Source organism: Bombus bifarius, unplaced genomic scaffold, assembly GCF_011952205.1.
Source record: "Bombus bifarius isolate JDL3187 unplaced genomic scaffold, Bbif_JDL3187 scf7180000007992, whole genome shotgun sequence".
NCBI lineage: Eukaryota > Metazoa > Arthropoda > Insecta > Hymenoptera > Apidae > Bombus > Bombus bifarius.
In genome coordinates, this window is record NW_022884373.1 from 901,436 (window position 1) to 915,410 (window position 13,975).

Sequence of the window (13,975 nt, forward strand, 5' to 3'; positions counted from 1 at the left end):
CGTGTTTGTGGTTCGTACGTGTGCCTTCAGTTAAAATGCAAGAGAATCACTTGGCTAAAGAATGAATGAATCATGGAACTAGTGAAAAAAACAAAATATACACTTTACAGTGAGATAAATTACATGTCATTAGCCCTTATTTTTTACATATATATACATATATATGAAATTTAATGGAATATTCCCAGCGAGAACAAGATAAAATAGGTCTTGCCAAAGTTTAATGTAAATTATTGATAGGGATAATATCTTTAAAATTTATTCGACGTAGCTATATGTATAAATATGCCTTTTAACTATTGACGTTAAATTGAGAAAAAGGAAAGAAACGTAAGATCTTTGACTATATTAAATAAATAGATAGTAAAAGGCTTGCTCTGCATCAGAGTTAGTGATATTTATTGAAATAGCGATAGCATTATAATAGTTTAATCCTATGTCTGTGTAAAGTTATCGGATATTTAATGGAAAACGAACGGGAGATTATCGTGAAAAATTAATGTATTAATTGACTAATATTTTGTCTCGCACACACATTTCATTATTGTAAATAATGCATCTCGCTCATTATGTAGTTATAAATTATAGAACACTTGAATACCAATATAAATCGTACTTTTCTAAAACATAAATTGTACTAATTATGAATCCTATCAGGTTATTCGGAATAGAGATAGTATGATCCTTAATTAACGCCTCTGTTATTAATTATGTTAAAAACTATCGAATTAAATTAATAACATATAAAAAGACTTATCTTCGATCAGAATTTTGATCGATAATTTCGTAAGTAAATATTTTATTACTAATACTAATATCACGAACGCTACTGCTATAACTTTTTTCATTTTAATAAAAGAACTCGAAAATTTTTGTTCCTTTATTAAAGTACAAATATGTATTGCATTTTATGTTAATAATTTTTGCATACATTTTCCAACAATACATATTATGAATGTAGTGAAAAGGTGTATGAAAAATTGATAGTTATATATCCTAATTATATAATCTTTTTCTACAAAATCAAGTAAATATGTAAGTATAAACATATATACAATTGTATAATGTAATGGATATATTTTATTTTGTTGCATTTCATGTAAAATGGTTATTTGAACGTTTCTTGAGTATTCTAGGATCACTGTAAGAAACAGACTGATTCGTTATTCCTGGAACCTCACCATGTACATATCACCACAAAATAAGATACATCGATTAATTCATTATACATTAATATAAATATACACGTGGTTCATCATTATTTATATATCGCACCCAGTTTTATGATACTACTTAACTTTTAGTTATTCAATGAGCTTTTTTAAATTTGTATGATTGTAGTCGGTCGCATGACAATTATTCGACAAACCTGAGGATCCCAAACCTTAGATACGTAAAATATCAGTGACACAATGATAAACCATTGTATTAAATTAACATGTACACATACTGGATATTTTCAAACCACTTAAGCCTTATTTATTCCAATAATTAAAATTGATAGTATTAATGAAATCATTTCGAATGAATTCTTTAAAAAAGATTAAAATTCATACAGACTTTTGATTAAAAAATACGCGCTAATCTTTTCAGATACTTCCAATATTTTAAAAAATATCTAGTATTTATACACGTCTATTTTACAGGTACAAAAAGAAGTATAAAAAAATCTTATGGCATAGGCGAAATTCTGTACAAATACCAAAGTCAAACGCATTTAATAAATTTAAGTAGATAATTTGCAAGAAAAATTTTGCTACACGCAGAGTGGCATAAACCTAATAAAAAATACTTTTTTTACACCCTGAGAATTTCCGCCGCTTTGTTATAACAAATTGCAATCCAGTCGGGTTGTGTGGCGCCCCATTGAATTTGATTCACTTCTCCTTCGGCAGCTGTGTAGGCAAGAATCGGATCCTCGATGGCTCGTGGCATTTGTTGTATGTCCCAAATTAATGCCTGATGATCATCTCCCGCCGTACAAATGTGGCAAGACGAATGTGGTGCCCAAGCAATACCATTAACGCTTGCTCTAAAAAGGAATATTAAAATTAAAATTTAATATGAAATGTATAAAATATGAGATCCAAATAAATATAACTAATACAATAAATACACGTTACATACCTATGATTATTAAGTCTTGCAACTGGTGTACATGGCACACGGACGTCTAAAATAATTACTTCACACGCGTCCATTGCGACCGTTGCAAGATAATTAGGGTCCTGCTTATTCCATGCAAGTCTCAAAAGCGGTGTATGTTGCGGGTCTTCATATATTATCGTCGAATGTTCCAAATGTCGTAAATCAAACATTCTCACAGAACCATCCGCACCAACAGATGCAAACATGTCACGACCACCACCAGCGCGGCTAAATGCTATGTCATATACTTCTTTATCGTGAGCAATTAACTGTGTCTTAACATGGCCAGTGACCATATTAACTCTACCCAAAACTTGACCAGTTTCCAATCCCCAAATAGTACATGTCGTGTCTATACTAGAAGTACCAATTAAATTTGGATCTACTTCATTCCAGTCAAAAGATGTAAGAGGAGCACAAAAATCTGAATTTTTATTATTATTTAAAACACATTCTAAACGAGTTTCTGGTTCAGCTGCTCTCCAAACTCTTAGATAGTCTCCAGATGTAGCTAAAAGATCTGGAAACAAACCTATGAACACAATAAAATATGCAAATGAAGATAAAAATAAGAATAATATCAATATGTAATTAAGATTTATTTCAATAATGTAATAATACCTTTACTATCCGGTATCCACATAATTTTTGTAGTTGGATAAGGATGATCAAATGTACTTTTGGCACTAAATTCAGAAGTCTCTTCATCCAATGAAACTATTTGTACTTTATTGTTATATTCTTCCACAAAACTACCAAGAGCCAAACGAAATCGCTTATCAGGTCTTACTGACCAATTAATACTATACAAAGGCCATGGTGCCTCATATTTATAGATTTCTTTTCTTTTTGGCGGTACACTATGTAACGCCATATTTTCCTCCTACGTTTTTCACCTAAAATAATTCATATTAAATGTACATCAAACAATATAAATATATATATATATATATATATATATAATTTTTAAATTGATATTTTTATGTGAATTGCGATATAACAAAAAGGATGAAATTAATTATATTTCCTAGCAAAACAGTATTTATAATATAATAATTGTGCTTCTACGTATCTATTATGATATAATCTCATAATATATAAACAAACAGATTACTTAGATTACGACACTAACCTCAAAATCTGAAGTGTTCAGAACGTAATCGCTTTTTAATGCAATTTATATCCAAGTTCTGAAAATTTATTCTTTCATAGTAAACATATTATCAAAACGAATATTTAATGCTAAAAATATTAACGAAAGGAAGTCAATATTTAAATCACGATATTTCATAAAGATATAGACTTAACCAAATCTTTTATGGTAAGATAAAATGGCGCTCTTTTAAATTTGACATTTTATTGTTATCATAATTTAATAATAATTAACAATAACATTTGATCAATATTTTTCAAAAATATACGAGGTAATATCAACATAATCTTAAACAAATTTGTAATTGTTATATTAAAATGTATCTTTACTTTTAATTTCCCATTTGCATGAATTTTATAAACTTACGTATTAAAAATTACAAATTCATTCATAAATACAGAATACATTTTTAATATCAATAAATATGTACGTATCTAAATATTGAATAAATTTGTGTTTTATGTTGATATTTTATACTGCTGCGTATGCGTCTTGATATACTGCAGAACAAGAAGAGTGGCGATAAGAACGAAATGTAGAAATACACGCAATTATGACGTGTATACATGCATAAAACGCTTCGCACACTGTATTCATATAACACAATATTATATATCAGTGCTTCGCTCTCATTGTCACTCTTATCATTTATTGCAGGTCCAATGTAAACGGACTCTAATATTCATATAATTTTTTAATCATTCGTTATTAAGCATGAAGTGGCAAAATAAAATAATTTGGAGTTCGAGATGTATCATTAAGACAAATAAAATAATGATCGAAGATAATAATTAGCTAGGAAACGATGGCCGTATGCTTTGAATCTCTTTGAATGACAGCATAACTTCTGGTATTAGGCCTTTCGTTGAAGATTATGCCTTATATTGATAATAATATTTCTCTTCCATAACATATTAAGAAATACGCGGGAAAAGCCAATGTCAATATATTATAATTTTCACTCTTATTGTCATTGTAGAATGCAGGATAACTATTTTTAAATATTTTCAAACAAATATCATTCACAAATATGTGCCTTTTATGATATTGTAGATGTGAAAACGTTTTTGGCGGTAACAGGTAATTATTCGATTGGTTGCCAGTAATTTGGCGCGAAGCAGAAGGAAATTATGGGTAAAGAATGTATACTTCTGGAATACTTATAGTTTACTCTGAGCATTTGGTTGGTTTTCGTAGAGTGCTGACAACTTTTTGAAACTTGTATTCTTTATTCACTTTTCCTGTAAGATTCGTTGAATTTTACGATGCCACTTCAAATTTCAACAAAGGAAAATATTCGTAGACATCTTGAAAAGTTTTCTTTGGAAGATAACGTAAGTTTATTTGTACTTTACAATCCTACTTTATAATCCTAATTTATCTGAAATCTTATATTCTAGATTGATTATTGCTTAGTTTTCTTTGTCAGTTATTTATTTTTTCTTAATTCTTTCTCAAGTTCTTTCTGAATTATTACTAAAGAATTTTTATCTAAGTTAATTACTAAAACTGTTATCAAGAAGAGGTTTTATTTCTTTTTTTGGTTCCATTTTTATTAATTATAACTTATATTTATTAATTATAATAAAAAAATTCAAATTATATCATACTATTTGTAGATATTCTACATATATTGAGAAACTAATTCGGCATAAAAGATAGCTATGTCGATTTGTTAGATATAAGTTATTAATTTTATAGTGACTTGTTTTTATAACGAATTGTAAATTTTATTAGATAATGAAAATCAGAACTTACAATATTAAATTACATGATATATTAACATATTAAATTATTTTTCCACATGTCAGTTCCACATGTCTAACACAGATGTAAGACATACTTCTGCTTTATTTTTCCATAGAAAAATTGTGATTTGTTATATTCAGCTTGTTATAAACAGATAAACATAATTCTGTTAAATATAATCGATTGAAAAAACCAAAAAAATACTGTTAATAATTAAATATTTATATTATAATTTGTGTTATGTTCTATAAAATTTCTCAGATTTATAATAAATTATAATGTATGAATATTAGCATATTAGTATACATAATAAAAAGGTGGAATATTGTGATATTTTGTGGATTACTTATTGTTTATAGTATTCTGATTAATGTTTTGTTTGGTAAGAAATGAATTCATACATAGGTTATCATAGCTTTTCTTGAATTGTGTAAATACTATTACATGTAATTATGTAATACAATAATATTTGTCATTTCATGATTTTCTATGTATTTCTGTTCTTCAAAATGCTATTAAATCTAATAGGTATATGACAAACAAACTATTTTTACTTATAACTCTTATTATTTGATACTGTGACTGTTAATTTAGCAAAATATCTTCCATGTATTAACTTTTATATTTCTGTTTTTAGACTTCTCCGAAGAAATTATGTATTTCTCCAATTATTTCACAAGAGAATGGTATCAAAAATGTAATACATAATTGTTTTGCATTTATATGATTAAGATGATTAATTATAAGATTTTTATAATATTTTTATGTATTTTCAGGGAACTAAAGCCAAAGATGTAAAAATGACAATTTTAAAAGAAAATGGATTCAATCCAGAATTAGAACCATTACTGAAAGAAAATCCACGTAGATTCGTTGTCTTTCCTATTCAATGGCCTGACATTTGGCAAATGTATAAAAAAGCTGAAGCATCATTTTGGACTGTTGAGGAAGTGGATCTTTCTAAAGTATAATTCTTCAAATAGTTGGACTTAAAAAGGAGCATATAAGTTAATAATTATATTATATATCTTCACAGGATGTATTTGACTGGAATCATTTAACTAGTGATGAGAAACATTTCATATCTCATGTCTTAGCATTCTTTGCGGCTTCTGATGGAATCGTTAATGAGAATCTTGTCGAACGATTTAGTCAGGAAGTACAAGTAACCGAGGCACGTTGTTTCTATGGTTTTCAAGTCGCCATAGAAAATGTGCACTCAGAAATGTACTCTATGTTGATTGATACATATATCACAGATACCAAAGAGAGGTAAATAATAAAGTATCTTTTTTATCAATTATTGAATGTTATTGTACAACTTTTATTTAAAAACTTTTATTCATTGATATTGTTTGTTCATAGAGACTTTCTGTTCAATGCGATTGAAAATTTACCATGCGTTGCGAAAAAAGCTAACTGGGCATTAAATTGGATAAATCATGAGAGTGCCACATTTCCTGAACGTGTGGTTGCATTTGCTGCAGTGGAAGGTATTTTCTTTAGCGGTAGTTTTGCCGCTATTTTCTGGTTGAAAAAAAGAGGTTTAATGCCAGGACTTACATTTAGTAATGAGCTTATTTCTAGAGATGAGGTTAGTATACAATTGTTTTAATACATAGTAAAAAAATCTGTGATATGCAGAATTAGAAAGAAGACGAGTGAAAAGAATACGCGTCCAGTTGATTATATAATCCTGTCAATCTTCTTTCCAACTTTGCATAATATATATGTGGGATGAGTACAAAAGTTACAGTACTACATAAAATCAACTAGTTTACTTAATTTAGGGATTACATTGTGATTTCGCATGTTTGATGTTCAAACATATTGTACAAAAACCGTCTTGCGATCGGGTCACATCAATTATTAAAGATGCCGTCAAAATTGAACAAGAATTTTTAACGGAAGCTTTACCTGTTCAAATGATAGGAATGAACTGTACACTTATGTGTCAATATATCGAATTTGTTGCTGATAGATTACTTACAGAATTAGGCTGTGAAAAGGTTTGTAAAAGTATTATAATTTTAATGCTAATATTGACCAAATTAATATGTATATTAATTTTAAATATTTTTATTTTCAGATTTATATGTCCGAAAATCCGTTTGATTTTATGGAGCACATCTCTTTAGAAGGTAAAACAAACTTTTTTGAAAAGAAAGTAGGAGAGTATCAAAAATGGGGAGTAATGCAAGATAAAGTTGAAAGCAATTTTACAGTTAATGCTGAATTTTAATTTACTAGATGACAGTAATAAGAAAATTGACTATCTCTCTTTTCTTTTTTTTAACAATAACAAGTTTGATTTGATTGTGTTTTATTTGTGTATGAAGCAAGAATGTTATATATGCTTTACTTATCTACGTAGATGGGAAACAATTTTCGTTGTTTCTTTTCTTTTCTCGTTGATTAAGACTACATTGTATATTACTAGAACCAAGATTGATAATTGTATTTATTTTTTGCTACAATTTTTATATTTTGACAATGATATTTAGAGTTCAATAACAACTAGATCTACTTCATTTATCACATTTCTTATGAAGTTATGATGAAGTGTATTGTACATTTATTGTGACATTTATTTTGAGTCTTGTTATATATTATATTCAATTATAGAAATAATTTTGCTTTAAAACGTGTCATGTATTGGCAATCAAAAGCTTATTATTTCATAAAACGACATGCAAATGAAATTTGTATAGGAATATAAAAGTTCAAATGGACCACAAGAATATTTAACAATTGAGACAAAACAATTCAGTATTTATATGAAGTTTATGTATATAGTGTAAAAAATATAATAATCTTTATTACAAGTAACAGGGGTAGGTAATTATCATGAATATAAGATTACTATGCAATTATATATATATATATGAAAAGTTTATATCTTTAATAACAATTGATAAATTTTATGAAATTTATACATTCATTTTATAAAAATTGGATGTTTTAGTGATACAACAATCTCAGAAAAAAGTATTTTTCATAATAGGCAGGAATGTGAATATGAATTGTGTGATTGTATGCTGTCTAAATCTATGTAAATTTTGCACAATTAGAATTTGTATATGTCTTCTATTCTATAAAGTTTATAGCAAACATTAAAGAGACTTTATTTGAAAGCCATTGTTTAAACGATTTAGGTAATTTTTACGGCATTCCATGCCGTCAGCTGGTCTATTGTATGGTAACCAAACAGGTTCGCCCACGAAATAACGTTTTGCTTTGATGTAATTCTGGAAAACCATAATGATGTAATTTTTAATAAAACTTAAAAATGTAACAGAATACTTACTTTAATATCCAAGGTAAACCTATGATATATTCCACTTGGAATAATTATCAAATCTCCAGCTTTAACTTCAATACGTATCCATTGGTCATTTTTGTCTCTAACATCAAAATATCCTGATCCATCCAAAATTAACCTTATTTCTTCATCAGTATGGAGATGTTCGGTGAAGAAATTTTTTATCTAAAAATTTAAGAAATAATTTGTATTACTTTATTTTGATAAATTATCATGGAAATTTATCGAAAGAAATAGAAATTGCACTTACTTTTTCCTCGTAATTCGGGAGACATTCCTTTGAACATTCTATTTCGTCTTCGTATGTATAACCACGTTCTGCTTTCAATACCGTCAACGTATTATCATTTTGATAGTTTTTGTAATCAATCTACATTAACATCAAGTTAAATATATAAATAAAATATGAAAAATGGAACGTTAAAACAACGTAATTTTTTCAATAACATATGAAGGTCAAATTTGAAGATAATTTCTTTTTTACATAATTTTTATTCAATGCGCACGAGCATAAAACGGAAGTAATACGATTACAAAATCACAATCGAGCGATAGATGTCAATAATGAAAAAATTTTACTGAAGTATACAAATGTGACCTAACCTTAAAATATTCAACGCCTGTTTTCTTGAACAAATCCTCAAGAGAAATATATTCAGGTAGTTCTTTATGGTGTTCTAACCGTTGATCGGCATCACTGTTATCCATGTACCACGCACGAACCATTTTTCTTCTGTGAACAAATCTGATTAACTCAGTTGTAGCTTTTATAACTTGTTATTCGCTAATGTCGTAACCTTAATGATAAAATTATCTATTATAGATGTAGTATACATTTTTCACTGGATTTTAAAGAAACGTATAAACTTATCTGAGCAACTGATATTGAAGCATAATTTTAAATTAAAAATTATATGCCTTTATTGTAATTATGTTTAAATATAAAGAATGAGTATATTGTCTTATTATTCTACTTATGGTAATGTTAATATTTTATGTATTTTTTATATATTTTTTATTTTTATGTTATGCAAGTCATTTGTTCTAATGTAGTTTGGATTATTTCATATATCATATATCATAGTTATTTATGTATATTGAATTCATATTTACTAATGCCATTTTAGTAATTGATATATTTAATAGCAATTGTGTTTAATTTTCAGAGGTCTTTATGTAAAGATGTACATATGAATCTCTATCGATAAAGGAAAGGCTTTCATGAAACAATATAGTCCTAATTAATTATACTAAGATGGAATGGTCAGACAAACTAAATGAATTTTACAAAAAGATTCAAATGTATCTAATGAAAATGAGTCAAGAATGTGGAGAATTGAAATTACTTACTTTGTGCATTACAACTGAGAATAATAATCATATTGAACACATATGTAAATCAATGAACAATATATTTAAAATCTATAATATACCTATAGAGGAAAAGACTTCAATAAATAATGAAAGATGTATACAGTCATATAAATACTTATTATTAAATACTAATTTTGAGAATCAAGAACGTTTGGCAGAAGATCTTGTCAGTGGTCACTTGGTTGATATGTGTCCACCTTTATCTCCATATTTGCTTATACAAATATTATGGAGTCTTGAGTATGAGGAGGTTTTAATTGAATCTCTTTTATATATGCCACTTGATCTGTGTACAGAGGTAGTGAAAACAGTTACAAAATGTATAGACAGATTACCCTTTCAAAGATTAGTTAAAGCTATATATCAATTGATACTAATCATATACACTAAATTCTCTCAATTAAAGGAATGTAGTGTACAGTCCAAGAATGTCGAGGAAAGCGTACAAAATTTATTAATGAGTTTTGAAGAATTCTTACTATTGTTAACAAATCCAAAGTTACCTTATTTAATGGAAGCATCAGGCTTAAAGAAATGTGAACAACATGGTATCATGTTAAAGAAGTTAATTTGTACAATAAGAAAATGTTTGGAAAGCAAAAATAAAAAAATATTGATTTCTAGTGAACTTGAAAAATTGTATAACATTACGTTTGGGCGAGAGGCACTTGTAAAGTGTGAAAGTACATTGATAGAAAATACTATATCGACATTAAATCAACAATTGGTAAACTTATTGCTGACTAAAATCAAAGAAGTTGATTGTAATATTTACTTAAGCTGGGCAGAGTTGGATGATCAAGAGAACAATATGATCTCTTTACAACGTTCCATTGGAATTGAATGTTATTACTTTATAGATTTTGTATCAAATGATAAGGAAATATCGGAGAACACGCATTTGATAGAATGTTTACAGCAATTATCATGTAAATCAGATCCTAAACAGTCGAGCTTTGCTTTAAGTCTATCAGAACTCTGTTGTGCCATACATAGTGGTAAAAAGGAGCTCATGAGAGAATTACTATGTAGGTACAAAGAATGGGACCGCATGGTGCTTGATTTCATTTATGACAATAGATCATTACTAGAAAAAAAAGACTGTTTAACACTGTTAGAATATCTTACTTTTGTTCTTATGCAATCAACAGAGGAAGATTTGAAAGAATTCAGTTACACTTTAGTTATAAAAATATTATCATGTCAAAGTGTAACAAATATTTACGAGGTTATAACGATGTATTTAACGAAATATGATGGTAAAAGTTATTTAGATTGTCCGCACACAGATGAAGCATTTCACGAGTTTATTATGCGAAACACAAATTTACAAACTTCCACAAATTTAAAAACGGTTTTACTGTTTCTTTTAAAAAATCCTAAAATGGTACTAATAGTACTTTTGAAAATTACTATTGGTCATTCTCATTATAGAAATATCATGATTTCTCCTAATGATTTACTTTTATTATCACCATTTATGCAAATAAGAGAAGGCAATAATCAAATATTATTAACAAGTGTGCTAAGAATTATTTGTATAGAAAATACAGAATGGAATGCTAAGAAATTCATGGACCTCGTGAATATCATGTTAGACAATTCTGTAATTAAAGTACATGACTTGATAAATAACGTTTATATACCATATTTAAGGCAAGATACCTTTAATGCATCAAACATAAGTTCTGTTCTTAATAGTATTCGCAAACTGCAGGTGAAATGTACCAAAGATACGAATATTAAAGAGTTGATAATAGTTCTTTCAAGAAGAATGTCATTCCTTCGAAAAAATACAAGCATCTCCAAATATGTAAGCAATGAAATATTTATTCAGATAACAAGAATATTGCCATATTTTTTGGAAAACAAAATTTTTCCTGTTAAAATAAGAAAAGACATTATTGATGGGATTGATTCTGTCATTGAACCAATAGACAAGTTACATTTCAGTTCCATTTGGTATTTTATACAAAAAGGCGTCAGTGTAATTTATATAATCGAAGATTATCAAAGACGTTGTTTTTTTGTATTGAACAGATTAAAAGAAGATCCAAAAACTTCAGAAAAATTGCGACATTATTTGTCTAATTTAAGTTTATTAAGAGAAGATTTTCTGCGCCATTTGATCATTCGTTCGACCGAAGAAGAATATCAGAGAATATGTTCTGAGCTTACTATAATTTATTGGATCGTTTTTGGATGGAATGACGAAATGGATGCATTCGATCATATTCTACGTGTGACGATAGAGGCGTGTTGTTTATCTCTAGAATATCCATCTATCGGTGGATGTGATTTATTCACATTTTTACTTAAATCTCTCACGCGTTTCTGTAGAACTTTTATATCGCTTGAAGAAATGGAAAATTATGAGCAAGTATACCAAGCATTAATTAAAAATATCAACCAACTCGATGGAAGCATAAGACATAGTCCTTATGCGGATCTATTCACTACCTGTATTACGCATTTAAATGATCAGACAGAAAATGATTCTGCAAATTTTCTGCAAGATGTTTTAAACACTTTAGATCATTTCAGTGATCAGTGCTTTGAATATAATAAGTACAATAAATATAGTGAAGCAACATATAAAATACCTCATTCTCTGAAAGTTTCAAATTGTTATATGACTTACGAAATAATTTCTGCTTGTCTGAAAGTACCTGCAACAGAAGCTTATGAATGTATTAGGAGAATGAACGATCTATTTGTCCCGAAATAAATAAAAGTGGGAATGGATTATGAATATTGATTCTTTGTTGAATTTAAACTACTTATATTTTAAGTCTACATTTATGTAATCTATTTCATTTTTTTACTATTAATAGATCTAAGTTGGCCTTTATCGATACCATCCTGAAACTTCACAAAATGCTAAAGCAGAAATTTAATATACTTCATGATATGCCACAATAGTTGCATTAGGTAAAATATATTGTATTTATAATATTAATATTAATACACAGGCTGTGGCAATAACTCTGATCATCTTGAGTATTTCCGTTATTTTTAGAGATATGGAAAAATTTTGATTACAAAAGTTGCATAGTGTGAAGGGGGTCATAATATAGCAGTAATAATCTTTTTGTAGGTGAAGCATTTTCAAAGATTTCAAGGTCACGTCCGTTCTTTTAAATTACTTTTTTATGCTTGGTAAAATATAGGATGTTTAGACGATCTCAACAACCCTTAATACAATGTCGTTTAACAATAAATAAAAGACACAAATCAAGACAGCAACAAATATTACGTCATGATGAAGTGGTGCAAATTTTGAAATCATCGAATTGCCGAAGCCTGTTCACTTATCATTTTCAAATTGATTGAGTCTTTGTTTCATGCTTAATAGCATTGTTAGCTTTTTTTGGTACACAGTATTTTTTAATATTTCCCACAGAAATCGAATCGTGTTTTTAATCATTAATAAATATCAGGAAGATAAGCTAGCCACGAAACTGACCCATCACGTCCTATCCATCGATTGAGGAAGATTCTATCAAGTAGTTTTTACCGTGCATAATGCATGAGACAGTAGCGTTATTGGTTACAAATGTAAATATGTCCAACGACTAATACAGGGAGAATATTACAAGATATGAAACGAAGACTCATTGCAGTATGTGCTACAATCAATCCGGAAATGACAACAAGTACACGGGCTTTGACAATTCGACGATTTCAAAGCTGCATCGATTTAAATGGACACCACTTCGAACATTTATTATGACGTAAGGTTTGTTCCTTACTGTTTTATTTCTTGTTGAATGACATTGAATTAGGAGTCGTCGAAATCATTCTCTACTCTACCAGTCACACCAAAGTATGGCACGGAATTTTAAAAAACGGAGGTAAACTTCAGATGTTTTTAAGTGATCAGAGATATTGCCGCACCCTATATTTGTAAATATGTATATAAATATATATACTTACCACTAATTCGTTACGCTATTTGTTCTCTTCTTGTTTGAGCCTACAGATTTTAGTTTTTGTGCGATTTTTATCGAATTATAAAGTATTTAAAAAATTATTTCCATAATAAACGATAAAACAACTAACGCAAACGGATATTAAATATTTTCACGATCAATAAATTTCTAATTCGATTATTCTATTGCTGAATCACTTATGTAAAAGAATTTATTAAAAATTTTACAAGTTTAAAAATTATAGGGATTTTTTATATGTATTTTCAATCCTTGTAACGAAAATTTTTTTACATCTTA

At 28.2% G+C, this 13,975-nt stretch overlaps 4 protein-coding genes across 6 annotated transcripts; 2 read left to right on the forward strand and 2 right to left on the reverse strand.

Annotated features, from left to right (window-relative positions):
• Positions 1–378: 378 nt before the first annotated feature.
• On the reverse strand, positions 379–3,476 carry LOC117205611 (DDB1- and CUL4-associated factor 7). The gene is made up of 4 exons (XM_033444218.1): positions 3,281–3,476; positions 2,770–3,044; positions 2,128–2,680; positions 379–2,032 (listed from the first exon to the last, which is right to left on the reverse strand). Exons 2-4 carry the CDS (start codon positions 3,020–3,022, stop codon positions 1,798–1,800), a joined length of 1,041 nt encoding a protein of 346 aa, XP_033300109.1. The 5' UTR covers positions 3,023–3,044; positions 3,281–3,476; the 3' UTR covers positions 379–1,797.
• Positions 3,477–3,931: 455 nt separating this feature from the next.
• On the forward strand, positions 3,932–8,026 carry LOC117205694 (ribonucleoside-diphosphate reductase subunit M2). Of its 3 annotated transcripts, XM_033444372.1 has the most exons (8): positions 3,932–4,151; positions 4,355–4,635; positions 5,688–5,747; positions 5,827–6,015; positions 6,087–6,322; positions 6,416–6,644; positions 6,841–7,059; positions 7,140–8,026. In XM_033444372.1, the coding sequence occupies exons 2-8, from the start codon at positions 4,567–4,569 to the stop codon at positions 7,290–7,292; spliced, it is 1,155 nt and encodes a 384-aa protein (XP_033300263.1). In that variant the 5' UTR covers positions 3,932–4,151; positions 4,355–4,566; the 3' UTR covers positions 7,293–8,026. The 3 variants fall into 3 exon arrangements, with proteins under 3 accessions (XP_033300263.1, XP_033300265.1, XP_033300266.1); XM_033444374.1 differs by lacking the exons at positions 3,932–4,151; positions 4,355–4,635 and adding an exon at positions 5,090–5,133; XM_033444375.1 differs by lacking the exons at positions 3,932–4,151; positions 4,355–4,635 and adding an exon at positions 5,543–5,578.
• On the reverse strand, positions 7,932–9,324 carry LOC117205696 (1,2-dihydroxy-3-keto-5-methylthiopentene dioxygenase). Its single transcript, XM_033444377.1, has 4 exons — positions 8,976–9,324; positions 8,623–8,742; positions 8,358–8,537; positions 7,932–8,298 (listed from the first exon to the last, which is right to left on the reverse strand). The coding sequence occupies exons 1-4, from the start codon at positions 9,096–9,098 to the stop codon at positions 8,164–8,166; spliced, it is 558 nt and encodes a 185-aa protein (XP_033300268.1). The 5' UTR covers positions 9,099–9,324; the 3' UTR covers positions 7,932–8,163.
• Positions 9,325–9,482: 158 nt separating this feature from the next.
• LOC117205692 lies at positions 9,483–12,504 on the forward strand. The gene has a single exon (XM_033444368.1). It carries the CDS (start codon positions 9,628–9,630, stop codon positions 12,472–12,474), a length of 2,847 nt encoding a protein of 948 aa, XP_033300259.1. The 5' UTR covers positions 9,483–9,627; the 3' UTR covers positions 12,475–12,504.
• The last annotated feature ends 1,471 nt before the right edge of the window (positions 12,505–13,975 follow it).

What these genes read in the sequence shown, in the direction of transcription:
- LOC117205611 (XM_033444218.1), bottom strand. Translation starts at nt 3,022, where the DNA reads ATGGCGTTACATAGTGTACCGCCAAAAAGAAAAGAAATCTATAAATAT. An exon ending in GTGGATACCGGATAGTAAAG is followed by an intron (nt 2,681 to 2,769) that starts GTATTATTACAT and finishes TTGTGTTCATAG; the next exon opens with GTTTGTTTCCAGATCTTTTA. An exon ending in GCAAGACTTAATAATCATAG is followed by an intron (nt 2,033 to 2,127) that starts GTATGTAACGTG and finishes ATTCCTTTTTAG; the next exon opens with AGCAAGCGTTAATGGTATTG.
- LOC117205694 (XM_033444372.1), top strand. Translation starts at nt 4,567, where the DNA reads ATGCCACTTCAAATTTCAACAAAGGAAAATATTCGTAGACATCTTGAA. An exon ending in AAGAGAATGGTATCAAAAAT is followed by an intron (nt 5,748 to 5,826) that starts GTAATACATAAT and finishes ATGTATTTTCAG; the next exon opens with GGAACTAAAGCCAAAGATGT. An exon ending in ATCACAGATACCAAAGAGAG is followed by an intron (nt 6,323 to 6,415) that starts GTAAATAATAAA and finishes GTTTGTTCATAG; the next exon opens with AGACTTTCTGTTCAATGCGA.
- LOC117205696 (XM_033444377.1), bottom strand. Translation starts at nt 9,098, where the DNA reads ATGGTTCGTGCGTGGTACATGGATAACAGTGATGCCGATCAACGGTTA. An exon ending in CAGGCGTTGAATATTTTAAG is followed by an intron (nt 8,743 to 8,975) that starts GTTAGGTCACAT and finishes ATGTTAATGTAG; the next exon opens with ATTGATTACAAAAACTATCA. An exon ending in GGTTTACCTTGGATATTAAA is followed by an intron (nt 8,299 to 8,357) that starts GTAAGTATTCTG and finishes ATGGTTTTCCAG; the next exon opens with AATTACATCAAAGCAAAACG.
- LOC117205692 (XM_033444368.1), top strand. Translation starts at nt 9,628, where the DNA reads ATGGAATGGTCAGACAAACTAAATGAATTTTACAAAAAGATTCAAATG.